The sequence below is a fragment of the Dreissena polymorpha genome, chromosome 10 (genome assembly GCF_020536995.1).
Source record: "Dreissena polymorpha isolate Duluth1 chromosome 10, UMN_Dpol_1.0, whole genome shotgun sequence".
Classification (NCBI taxonomy): Eukaryota; Metazoa; Mollusca; class Bivalvia; order Myida; family Dreissenidae; genus Dreissena; species Dreissena polymorpha.
In genome coordinates, this window is record NC_068364.1 from 55,881,060 (window position 1) to 55,895,275 (window position 14,216).

Consider the following 14,216-nt stretch of genomic DNA (forward strand, 5'->3'; position numbering starts at 1 on the left):
ATGTGTCCATTGCATCATCATTGATTATTGTTTTGAATATTAACATTACCGCATTTTGTTGTTGTTGAATATTAATAGTTACAGGGTTAGTTACTGACCCGATACGGGATATACGGTTCTGTGGAAAACCATATCGGTCGAGCCCCGATATGGTTTTCCACGGAACCGTATATCCCGTATGGTCAGTAACTCACCCTATAACTATTATATCATGTCAACTACTTTCCGTCTCATCTCATCTCATCAAATTAACAAATTTGAATGTTTCTACTGCCCCATATAGTTTCTACTTCCCCATACAGTCTGCCCCATATAGTCTACTGACACCATATAGAATATACGGGGTCAGCATGTGACGTCAAACAGCCAATGAAAGAAGAGTATTTTGTAGATGGCGTGTATAAGTGTTTGCTGTATACTTATACAGTAAAAATGCCACTATTTGATCATGTGTTACGTTTTTTTTAAATATGATTTTCGTGTGTTCTCAGGCTGAATTAACCCATTTATGCCTAGCGTCTAGAAAAAGGTATTGGCAAACAGCGTAGACCCAGATGAGACGCCGCATGATGCGGCGTCTCATCTGGGTCTGCGCTGTTTGCTTAAAGGAATTTCTGTAAGAAATATTATAAATATAGAAATAAATATACTAGAAGTCCCTAATTTTGGAAATAAATTGATCCAATTTAGAAGGATGGGAGAGTCCACTAGGCATAAATGGGTTAAAATTGTAGCTTCCACGTCACAAAAGGCAAAAGTAAAATTCACGTTTAAATTACATATAACATTAACATGTAACTATACACAGTCCATGTCGAACGAACAGCGTTACAATTCGGCTTCAATTGCATTTTCTCAATCTTTTTGAACAAATGTCTATATATCAAATGACAGTAGAGGCATATCACTTTTTGCAGTAGTATATAATGCAAGTAACACATGTACACTTCGCGCTGATTTTATCTGAGTGTCAAACCTTGTTGGCAAAATGAAAATTTTGAGATACAAACACAATGCAGCGTTTGATGTACGAATATGTGCACTGAATTGAAATGTGTATATGAACTATGGACATTATAATTGATACATGATTTCGTATTCGCGTGAAATTAATCGACTGATGTTGAAACCGTAGAAAAAAATATTTCGTGAAAGAACGATTGTTGATCACGTGTACGTTTTGCCCATGATACAGCGTAGCAGGAATATGTAAATATGCTATATGGATCACGAACAATATTGTCGAATAACGTCTTTTTATATTCAGTGACTTATAAATGTTGTACGTGTTATGACTCCAACCAAAGTGAACGCAAATTCACTTATAAATTTGTATCATATGCATCGCGTGTCAGAGAAAGTTTCAAGAATACAAGTGTTAGTGTTTACATTATTAAATGTTTAATGCCTAAATTTTGATGTAATATTTATATTGGGCGAGCCAATATCATGCCAGGTGTTCGTAAACACCAAGGATACACGATAACATACACAAATATTAAGCAGGATTAACTTAAAGGGAGACAAACGCGTTGCCACCAGTAGTTTTACCGCAAGAGAGGCAACTTGTGTCATTATTCGCCGAGAAATGTTTCACAAAATACACATGAGCTATAAATTCATCAACACCCAAACTGTTCATATCTAATAAACATAAGAAAGCAGTAAATCATAAGGAGAGTATGTCTTCTTTCACATGAATATATCTCTAATGGATGAATGCGGAGGAAACAGCAGTTTAACATGTCATTCAATATAAACTTTAATACCAGAAAGTGTTTGTTTAAAACGTTCTTTAAATTAAAACGAGTGAAGCAAGTTTCTTAAGTGGATAACAATTTAGCAAATTGTGAGTGAACAAATAATGTACTGGTTGCAAAATAGATGTGATATTGATATACTCAAATATTATAAAATAAGTTAACATGTTGTAGACGTCTGTACTTATTTAATTTATGATGATGTTAGGATTGAATTATGTAACGCCGTGTAAAACATATTGTGAATAAATTACGCTATACTGGGTAAAACTTTGTAACTGAAAATTTAATTTTTCAAAAATAAATTATCAAAATGAAAATGATTGTTAAAGAACGTTTCTATCCGCGAAAGGATGTGCATAAAAACTGTATTAAAGATGAAATATTTTAATATATGCCAACAGTTGTTCGTCGATTATTAAAACACGATTTTAAGAACCAATGCTTAAAGAACCTTTAGTTTGATTCTAAAATTATAAGACACATATTTCGTTTTGAACTAACTTAGTTTCAATCTGGGAAAATTTTGGGCCAAATGCATGTGCACAGTATTATCTCAGATTAGCCTGTCCATCCGCACATGCTAATCAGGGACGACATTTACCGCCGGAACTGTACTTTCTTTTATGAGGAACTTTCTAAAAACGAAGAACACTATAAAGACGAAAGGTGTTCACTTAACACACATGTTGTAAACCCAGTTTTCCAGAAAGAGTTTTAAATTTATGTTGCTCTCATGGTTGATATCGTTGTAAAAAAAACTACGGACAATCTATTTTTTATCTATATAGTTCCTGACGTTGAACTATAAATACTGTCAAAATTACACTTATTTCACAATCTTCATGACTGTATTCAAATACTTCGAAATAACGATTGATTGATTATATAGTTTTAAAATGCTATATTACACAGAAGGGATATTTTTTATATGATTCGTATGTACGAAGGTCGAATAAGCATCGAACATTCAAACAAAACCAAAGAAACAAACATAAGAACCACAGGTGGGTAGCGTGTGGCTATGATATTAATTAGTGAAAACATCATTTTGAATGATAAATAATCATATTATAACGAAAAATTACCTTTTCTGAAAAAAAATATTTCACTATCAAATATATATATAACAAGGTATGCAACTCAATATCAGCCCAAAACGGGGTGCATCGCTTTGAACAACCATATCTTCATCAATTGTGCAACGATTTTCACGATCTCGGTCTTATTCAACGCAGAAATGAATTTCCTTTCTGGAAATGTATATGTCTTGCAATATTTTTACAAATGCTGGGTCAACTTTTAAGAAATAACACGATACACAACACGCATGACCCAGTTGACAGTGATCATGCTGTCTTTATGAATGAAATCTCCAGTTGTAAAGACACACCTCCGCATTGGACCAATGAAATCACTCGTATGTTTAAAATGTCAGTTAGATGAAATGTATGTAAACAAAGGTTTCAAACGGCGCTGGACAGTTAGTCTTGATGCAGAATGTATCGACAAGAACGGTAATAATGTTTTTTCATACGTTTTATTGAATTATGGTATCGAACTACATGAACTTTGTAGGGAAGTTGCCCTTTACTCCGTGAAGATTTCAGTCTTAAAGACAGCATGATCACTGTCAACTGGGTCATGCGAGTTGTGTATCGTGTTATTTCTGAAAAGTTGACCCAGCATTTGTAAAAATATTGCAAGACATTACATTTCCAGAAAGGAAATTCATTTCTGCGTTGAATAAGACCGAGATCGTGAAAATCGCTGCACAATTGATGAAGATATGGTTGTTCAAAGCGATGCACCCCGTTTTGGGCTGATTTTGAGTTGCATACCTTGTTATATATATATTTGATAGTGAAATATTTTTTTTCAGAAAAGGTAATTTTTCGTTATAATATGATTATTTATCATTCAAAATGATGTTTTCACTAATTAATATCATAGCCACACGCTACCCACCTGTGATAAGAACCTGGAAACACTTCGACAAATAAATGAAATTATTGGAAAGGTTGCTTTTAAGGGGCTTTTTCACGTTTTGGTTAATTTACAAAATTTAAAAAAAATGTTTTAGATTCGCAAATTTTCGTTGTAGTTATGATATTTGTGAGGAAACATTAATACTGAACATTTACCATGCTCAAAAATATCCATTATATGCATCTTTTGACGATTTAAAAACCTGAAAATTATAAAGCGTTGCAACGCGAAACGATTGAAAAAATTGGAGAGTTCTGTCGTTTTCGTTATATTTTGTGACATTACTAGGATTGCTTATATAAAGTATAAAATACGTCATTCATGGTATGAGCACGGGTGGCCGAGTGGTCTAAGCGATAGACTTTTACTCCGGGGGTCAGTAGTTCGAGCCCAAAAGTTGAGGGATACTTTTCTTTTTTTCTTTCTTCAATTTTATTCTTTTTTGTTTTTACTGGAGTTTTTTAGATCCAATGTTTACAATTATCAATATAAAGCATTAGATGACAAACTTCAATATCTGCCAAAATCTGTGAAAATGCCCCTTTAAAGAGAAAAACCTTCGACTGTATCTTTATTTGTTCGCATATGATAAAGTACACGTTTATCAATATGTACGTCTATAAGAAGCTTATATTAAACACCATGATTACATTTGTTTTTACGTCTGTTGTACGCATTACCGATACTCGTGTTCCTTATGTTCCTGTTTTTTGTCAATTACTTGTTGTCGGCGAGAGACTTATTCTTTGATATGAAACGGTGTTAACGCTTTCCGGTTGCAAGGAATGTGCATGAAAATACAGGTGCATCCTAATGGATTTTCTTAAAATATATTCGGAGAAATTAAATTACATGGCTTGGTTAAATCCACTTCCAGAAAATCTCTAGAAATGACGTATTTTGCAACACGGACGGACCCACTGAAAGGAAACTAAACTTATGTAAGACAGCAGGATCATTTTACAAGATTTCGCTTTGTAAAAATTAAAACTTATGCATTGTGTGTGACATGCATGTTTATATGAAAACTTAAATAGTTTATATTCCGGAATATTATTCACTGATTCACAATTGTTTGAACTTCGAAAGTTCGATGGCAGAGTTTTCTACGATATTCGCACCAGCTCAGTACTCGAAGTTCGATCTCCAATTGCCAATCGCACGCACAGAATTGTTCTTATAAAATGCCATTTATGCCTAGTGGACTCTCCCATCCTTCTAAATTGGATCAATTTATTTCCAAAATTAGGGATGTCTAGTAAATGTATTTCTATATTTAGAATATTTCTTGCAAAATTCCTGTATGCAAACAGCGTAGACCCAGATGAGACGCCGCATCATGCGGTGTCTCATCTAGATCTACGCTGTTTGCCTAGGCCTTTTTGTAGACGCTAGGCATTAATGGGTTAACTACAGCTTCCATCGATACCAAGCCCCAACAGGCAACACGCCTGCTTACGAGCTACGCCACAGTATGTGTACATCACAAAACCATTCTAGCGTACCTCTTCTTCTTAATGAACAGTAGATCATTCAGAAAATGGGGGTAAAACTGTCAAAATATAATTGCCGGAATTCTTGGATGATAACTTTAACTGCACGCTTGTTACTGAGTAATGTTCTGTAAGTGTCAGATAAAAAATCAGAAAAATCCTCCGAGTACCTCTCTGTGAAATAATATAGCAGGATAATTTGTGCGTTTTGGGGATTTTGGAATCGAAGTCGTGGGGTGCTAATGTTGTTTTGTTGTGTTTTGTGTTTTAAGAAGATTTAGTATGTTTGTAGCATAAATAGACCCGGTATATTCGGGATTATTAAAATGTTAAAGCTGGTGTATGCGGGATTAATTCACAATTCTTAATATATTCTGAAGTCTAGCCGGTTATGCGTTATGTGTAAGATATATCTATTTACTGGTTTTGCATGTTGGAATTCGATTATTTGCGACGATACTTAAGTTGTGTAAAGGTATTTACTACATAACTCGAATATTAATAATACGTCAAGTGTTTTATCTAGATGACTTTTGATCGTGCACAACATGCTAGTGGCACACGAGACGTGTAAATATCGTTCTTAAAAATAATAAGTTTATCTTCACAATTTTAAGGAATGTTATAAGTTTTTAATTTATATGTGTACTTGATATTCAAAACTTATGTTTTTCGCCCATTAATTCAAACATAGGTGATGACATAATCGTATAATTATAAATCATACATGTATGGCAAAATTATAAAGATCGAAGATAAAAATTTAACTAAAAGTGTAATGAAACATAACATTTAGGTATAAGAATATACATTCGCCGGATTTTATTTGCGTCATTACAATATTCTTGCTCAAATTGACTAGTACATTTCGTGAGTAGTCGCATAGCTATGAGTGAAAGCATTTATAATACTTGACCAAACATCTTAATGGTTGTTAAATCTGAATAATATCTCTGTGAGCTACACAGTGCCTCTATTGACTCTCGAAGTACTGATTAGGGGAAACTGGGGAAGTGCACAAATAAGGGTTCGAAGATGTTTTGAAGAGCAGTGAATTCCTAAAATAATTTGTAAATACTGGTTTTAGTTAGTACTGTTCGGGCATTTATAAGTCGCTGACATCAACTCCGAAAATATTGGTGTGCATTATTTCGGATATTTGTTGCTATTTTTCATTATCGCTCGTATCAAGGGTGAATGTGGAATATAAATCAATACTACAAAACCTTGTATATCCTTTAGCGGAGTTTTTTTCACATCCATTTCATTATCTTACACATAAACACAATAAAACAATAGTTTCTGTTTGAAAACATTTGATTTGGATTCGTATTTATTATTAAATTTTGACAGTTACATGTGACGATGTGGAGTTTAATTTTAACAACATGGATATAAAAGTACGCGAGTGTTCGAATGATTGTTGGAGTGCTAATAGTTAACATTAAGTCATCAAATATTATAAACATTATAACGGTTTTTACGGCCGATACATTTTTGACAATGACGTCAAAAACTTTCACGCTTATTCTGATCATCACATTCCTAATTCTTGACGTAACGTGGGCCCTAAACTTTCTTCAAAGTTCAAACACCTACGCCCGATTCCCGAAATGGAACGCCTGCAAAAACGCTTCGATCAGTTTCGAGTTCCGGACCCGGTTTCCTTCAGCGCTGCTCATGTACACAGACGATAACGGCGTTAATGATTTCCTGGAAATAATGATCGTGAACGGAAGTGTCCGACTGCGCATGAACTTCGTCGACGGAAAAGACAACCCGATCGAGATAATCGTCGGGCAACGTATAGGCGATTTTAATTGGCACAGAGTGGAGGTACGACGTAACCGTATGGAGACGTTATTTTACGTGGATCATTTCCATGATAGTCGAGTTGCCTTCGGGTCGGATTTCAACTTTGGCGACGTCAGCACTAATAATTACGTGTTCTTTGGAGGACTTCCGCAGACATACGCCAACATATCCCGCCTGAGCAAGCTTTCGCTGACGTCCGCGTTCTTCGAGACACGGTTTGTGGGTGAAGTACGTAACGTCATTTACGAGAACTGCACGTGTCAGCCCCAGCGCGTGCGGATGATCGAGGGCATTTCTTTATCACGTGAACCGCAGGAAGCGTGTGACGTCACTAACAACTGTGGCGCGTGTCTTTGTATCAGCGGGGACGAGCGACACGGCTGCCAGTGCCAGGGTTTCAGCTGCGAACATGGTAAGCAAGTAATGCATGAGACGCTGTCTGGAAAAAAAGGGGCTCAATAGATGTGCGTAAAGTGTCGTCCCATATTAGCCTGTGCAGTCCAAACAAGCTTATAAGGCACGACTATTTCCGCCTTTGTTTCATTTTCGTATGAAAGGAAGTGTCTGAAAAGCGAAAATCCAGTTAAGGCGGAAATTTACCGATATGTATAAAGCCCAGTTTTCACAGAACGCGGCGCAAATACATTATATACATGTGTCTTATTATGTATGTAACATTTAGTATATCAGAAACATCGTAAGTGAATTTTGTTTATGGTTTTTCCATAAGCCATATAATTAAAGAATAACATTTTGTGTTTCATTAAGATGCCACATAAATATTATTTTGAACACGTTTAAAAAAAGTTACATATCGTTATGTGGTCAAAAAAGGAAATAAACACCCATAGACACCAAGTACGGGTTCTAGTCCCAGGAAACGGACTCGAAAACGTTTCAAATAAGCCTAAGGCTTTCTATGCAATCGAGCTAAAATAAATAGGTTTAATCTAAGCTTAAGAAAATAAAACAAAAATTACCTTGCAAAAAAACGCCGGTAAATGAAAAAAGTGACCTCTTGAATTGTGGCCCCCAAATTGATTTCTTAAAATGATGCGTATATTGTGTTTATGACCAATTAAAACTGTTTCCACATATTAGTGTTCATTAGTATAACATGTGTATAACATATATATTTGTTTAAATAATGCCATGAGCCATTTAATAAAGAGTTGCTATTGCTCCATCTTGTTCAGGAAAACAAATATAAATGATGATATGAACGTATCTTTCGTACAACTTTGACGTATGAAATTATTTGTAACAAACTATCATTAGCTCTTACTCATTATTATTTCAGTGAACACTTCTTCTAACGAAATGAGTCGCGTTCTGAGAAAATTGGATTTAATGCATGTGCGTAAAGTGTCATCCCAGATTAGCCTGTGCAGTCCGCACAAGCTAATCAGGTACGACACTTTCCGCCTTAACTAGATTTTCGTGTAGAAGAGACTTCCTTTAAACGAAAAAACCATAAAAGCGGCAAGTGTCGTCCCTGATTAGCATGTGCGCACTGCACAGGCTAATCTGTGATGACAGTTTACACACACACATTAAGCCCCGTTTTCTCAGAACGCTTCTCAAATAATCACTCTGCTTTACCTATTATAGCCTTGCGATAATAGTTTCAAGCGAAACAGTAAATCGTTTTAGAACTTGATTTAGACTAGGAAGTTATTAGCCTTTAACCTAAGAGTGTTTCGCGGAGAGACCCTTCTTTCCATGGCAGTGATAGATGGTCCGTCAATCATGCTTATAATTTTGTCTTTGAAATAAAACAGTTAACGCCCAGACATTCTGATTGTGCATATGCTAAACATACAAATTGTATCGCACCACATAAAAAGTTAGATATTTGGATGTTTTTAAAAATGCGCTGATACATAAGTATGTGCACTATGGTCACGAATCATGGGTAAAGCTTATTCGGTCAAAGATTTAGTTTTACATTCACTTGTATTCCGGTACGTTTAATACTAGTGTAAACAGAACAGTTAAAAAAACACTTTATAGTATGCTTTATACTACAACGTTTATCGCATTGTGTTGTATAAAGAAATACTTGAAAATAAAATTACTAACTAAATTTATTTATCTTATTGATCTTAAGTACGTTGAAAAGTGCCACACGTATCTTGATATACATTTATGAAATTAAGAAGTAATCAGCTTAAATACTGAACATAAATATTGAAATTTAATAAATTGCGTTGTTAATAATGTACATTGCGTATGTAAGTCTCACTTAAGCTGGTAATGTTAATTAGTATGCATGCAGTTTAAATAAACAATGCATTTTCAATGTAAGAATCTCTAAACAACTCATCGCAGAATTAAATTTAAATTTAGTGCAATTCCTCATTCCATTAAGTGCGTTCGAGCTGTACAGCTTATATAGGAGCAGTCCCACTATATGCATTTTACAAGACCATGTATTTTGTTTAAGAATACAAAAGCCAGACATTCTTAGAATCTTACGTTGTTGCTGTTTTTTTTTGTTTTGCTTATTTACAAGAAGTTTTCAAAATTCTAAATACTTCACTGAGTGTACTACATCAAAACATAAACCACGAATATGATGATAACGCATTTTCTTTGAAATGATTGTGTTGCTTGTCTGTATGGATTACCGTGGAGCTATCCAAATTAGTGTGATGAGGTTTACAGAGATTAGGTTCAGCCCATCGTTGATAAGATAAGCTATTCAGTAGTTACAAATGCAGTCTCGCAGAAAAGATAACATACAACGGTAGCAGATAATAAAATACACACGCTTCGGGTTAGTTTAGAGACTTTAATTCGAAGTGTAATTTAATTCATTTAATAAGCATCACAATATGGAATTCTCAAAATATATGTGTATGTATCAACACATTTAGAGCTTCTTGATATAAAACAATACATGAGTTGTTGTATATGTAAGGATTATGCGTGTCTACCTTCGATTATTACGAAGTATGATGTATTTTTTCCGATAATATAACTTATTGGAATGTTAATCATTTTATGTTGAAATGGTAGATCTATATCAAACATCTTTCGATAACACCTTTAGTTATTCTTATCGTCATTACTGTCGGTGTCATGACGTTAAAACGTTATACATAGCAACAAACCTTTAAGAATTCTTTAGTCAATATAAGCCTTACAAACCATTCACAGAATATTTCAGTGATAGCACGCTTCAGACATAAGAGCCCGCCGACATGCGAATGCAATCGCAAATATCTCCGACTACTGTTTATAAAATGCATTCTTCGAATTCAACATAGACAACAAAAAACAAAACAGATTTGAAACTTTGCCTCACAATCCGTCTATCACGATAGTTTGTTCCTGGCTGATATGTCAACGTCAAGTGCAATCTTTGATTCTAATAATTCAAATATACAAAATCCGGTTAAATTCTTATAAATATCTTTCTTTATGTTTGTTTTGTTAGACGTTCCTTTTAACAACAGCTGCATCAAACGTTTACTGTTCATTCTTGATATTTCAAGTTTTTATTAAGGAATTATGATAACTGCTTTATAACCTATGAGAATATTTTAAACCTTTAGTCCAGATTTACGGTGTGTAAATATAGTGTTCAAATTGTTAACTCATACTTTGCAGTTCGCAAACCAACTGCTTATGTGAAAATACTAATGGTGTGTTATGTATGGCATTCTCGATCCTGAGAGACTCACATTATGATCGCGTTGTCATGAACTAGTATTATATCCAAATAAATAGGCAATAATTGCTAACATTCACACCTGAATCTATTCGACCTATTGCCACGTATGTACATCACGTATTATATTCGAGTATGCAGAAAACCAAAATCCTGCTCTGAACGCGTGTTTGGCACAAAACAGACATATTTTAGAGAATCGCATGTTAAATATATTATAAACTGCACTAAATGACAAATGCCGATACAATGGTAAAATACTAAATCCGGATAAATACAATCAAACGTAAAAAAACGAAATTACATGTAAAAGTGAAGATTACTCAAATAGTGTTTCTACAAGCGTTATATAAGTTTCCGTCCTAGTGTCTGGGAATGTATGATTTCTATTTTTGCAACAATGATTAAGTATTAACGAAACACACAGTGGCATGCACTGCATGACTTTGAAGATTCTATGCAATCAATTAACAGGTAAAACGATCAAAAATCCTTCGCATCGAGGACATGATTACCTGTCGAAGTTTGCTCGTTAACATTATGTATAACATTATTTAAATGTATATTCTTAGTTTAGTACTCCATGACAAGATTTTTTTTGCTAAGCTCAAATAATCGTTAGAACTTTTTCAGATGAGTCTGAGATGAGTAATTGGTTTCGGAAATGTTATATTTTCGGAAGGCATGTCATAACAAAAACAAAATAAAATATTAACTATATTATTAATAAAGCATTCTATTATATTAATTGAAACATGTCGTTTTTGCAGCCAGTATATACCGATTAAGGCCTTTACTCTTCCCATATAAAGAATACACCATTCATGCAATTGAAGTTACCTCATTTACGTTATGATTTTAATGTACACTGAAGCAACATTATAACGAAAACACAATTTAATATAAACACGTGTGTGTTTTTATAAGTCTTCTACATTTGTATTAGATATCTAGCCTTTTACTCGATATGAAAAAATATTATTTAGAACATATTAGCTCTGTTGTTTTTACGATTCTGAAATATAGTGTAACAATTTTGTTTTTACTGGAACATATACAAACATTGCAAACACACTCGCATTAATCTTGTCTTGAGGTTAAAATTTGGCTGATTCGTTATTCCAATCGGCAATCGTGAGGTGACAAATACGTTGGTTAACTATAACGGAAATGTTCCAAATAACGTGAGTTGAGTATAAAGTATGACAGTTTCAATTGCAACGTGCTGTGCGTTGCCCTAATTGACAATACTATAGCGATATTTCGTGTTATTGTTGTAGTTCAAAGGTTATGCTAATATACTAGACATAATTGACTGTAACATAAAGCCGATCGCGCTTTGACAGCTCTCAAATGTTTATGATTCCGATACTTGGCGGAGCTCGCACTCCTGTAATAAGATAATACGTAAGGTTTATTGCGCAATTACTACATCTTGGCAGCGCCAAGAAACATCGTAACCTGTATGTATTATTATTATAGTGATCTGTCTCTCGGCGTACGTACGATGTTCAAATGTATTTTATACTACAGCTAAATGATTGTATAGAACATAATAGGACCCTTACAGAAAAGATAAGGTAAATCCACATTTACGTTTATTCCACACCTAGTCATGTAAAGAGGAAGCTCATATTACTATGTGCTATTTTTACACATTTCTTCGAGATTTGCAATAATAAACATAGAGAATACTATGTTAGTGTGATTGTGTACTAAAATGTATCCCAATCGTCTCAGAAAGGCTTACAAGGCTCGGCAAGCCTCGCCATGTAAACATTTCTTCACTCATGGGATAAATTTAAATACACAATCACACTAACATAATTATTAGTATTCTCTTTGTTTATTATTGCAAATCTCGAAGAAATGTGTAAACAGCTTGGGGTAACTATCTCATATTTTTCACCATAAGCTATTCTTACTTAGCGGTACTTATCAGGACTAGTTCAAGTTATCAGTAATTTTATTTTAACAAAAATCATACTTTCAGCATATTACCAAACACTTAGATAACACAAATTAAATAAATAAATACATGTGTGATTATATATAAGTGTATCAGAGATATTGCATTAATTCCCGATCATTAATCAGTAACAAACATAACGATTTCTTTCTTTTAACACCAGATATTACTCATGTTGCCCTATGTACATACGTAATGATTATAGATCTGAAGCTAACCATAACTCAGAGGTAACCAGAGAAATTGTTTGTGCATGCCCAGCAAGCGTCGCTGCCAATGTTTGCAGGTCATTTCACGGTAAATACGCCTCGTGTAATTTGCTGGTATCTTGTATCGACCATCCTCAACGTGCGAGAGACTACCGGTACTTAAGAACCCGTCGAAATTTTAAAAATAAATTCATTAAGTGCGGGGCTATACATGAATTTATTTCAAGAAAGTCTAACACACAAAACAAGAACAAATTCTGAACTGCATCAATTTCATTAGACATATTTAATAGGTTCGAAACCCTTACTGCTATTAAACTCTAGAAACATTATCGGAGACAATTCCGTTGTTTTTTTTTTAATTTCAGGAAAGTGAATAATTACCTAACCATTTGCATATTAATGGAACACAACACCAAACACAAACATCATTTAAAGCTCGGGCCTTTACGAGTTAAACAAACACACATAACTAAAATACATGTGTTTTTTATCATCTATTGAAAAACAGAAAAGGTCGATTTATATATTTTGGTGACACTTTGAATGATAAACAAGTTGATATTCATGTGATATGATGTTATATTTAATTGTAGACCAGATTATGAAAGAAAGAAAAGGTACGTTAAGAAATTCCTACGAATGTTTGCCCAAAATTTTCCCATAAAACCAACTCAATTAATGTTTCCATACTGCGAACTCTAATTTCTGGAAAGCTGCCTAGTGTTGCGTGCTTTTTAACTATCTTTACTAATGACAATTGATATCTCACCAACTGTCAATCAGATTCTTATTTAAATATCGATCGACCATTCAGCGATCCATGGTGAATGCTTGTGATTGTCTTTTGTTCGTCGTTTTTTATTTGTGAGTGAAGCTCACAAATAATGCAGACGCAATTTTGCAAATCAGTATAGATCAGTATGGGCTTAGGTACGGCAGGAACCGTAACTCGTGACTGCCTGTGTGGATAACTCCAATAAACTTTAGCAGACGATTATGCTAAAAGCGTCTGCTTTAATCACCGCATCTACCTGTTCTCACTGATACAGCACATAGAGTGTATTTAACAACTTGTAGTAAGACAACGTTGGCCAGTCTAGTGTATATCATTGAAATCTGTACATATTGGCTGCTTTCAGGGAAAACAGGGCTTAAAAGCCGGATCTCACTTGCTTGATTTTGCGGTGGTAAAATATTAACCAACATTAACTAGTAGGCTGGGTTTATCTTCCAGTGATTTGCTGCTAACATTAGAGTGTTTATTAATATAAACACGTGTTTGAGCAGACAGCATTTTGTATA

General features: G+C 34.3%; 1 protein-coding gene across 1 annotated transcript in view; it reads left to right on the forward strand.

Moving 5' to 3' along the window:
- Positions 1 to 6,380: 6,380 nt before the first annotated feature.
- LOC127847658 (uncharacterized) overlaps positions 6,381 to 14,216 on the forward strand; it is a 138,960-nt gene continuing 131,124 nt past the window's right edge. The window contains 1 exon segment of the mRNA XM_052379713.1: positions 6,381 to 7,469. Coding sequence (XP_052235673.1) covers positions 6,746 to 7,469 — 724 coding nt within the window. The 5' untranslated portion in view covers positions 6,381 to 6,745.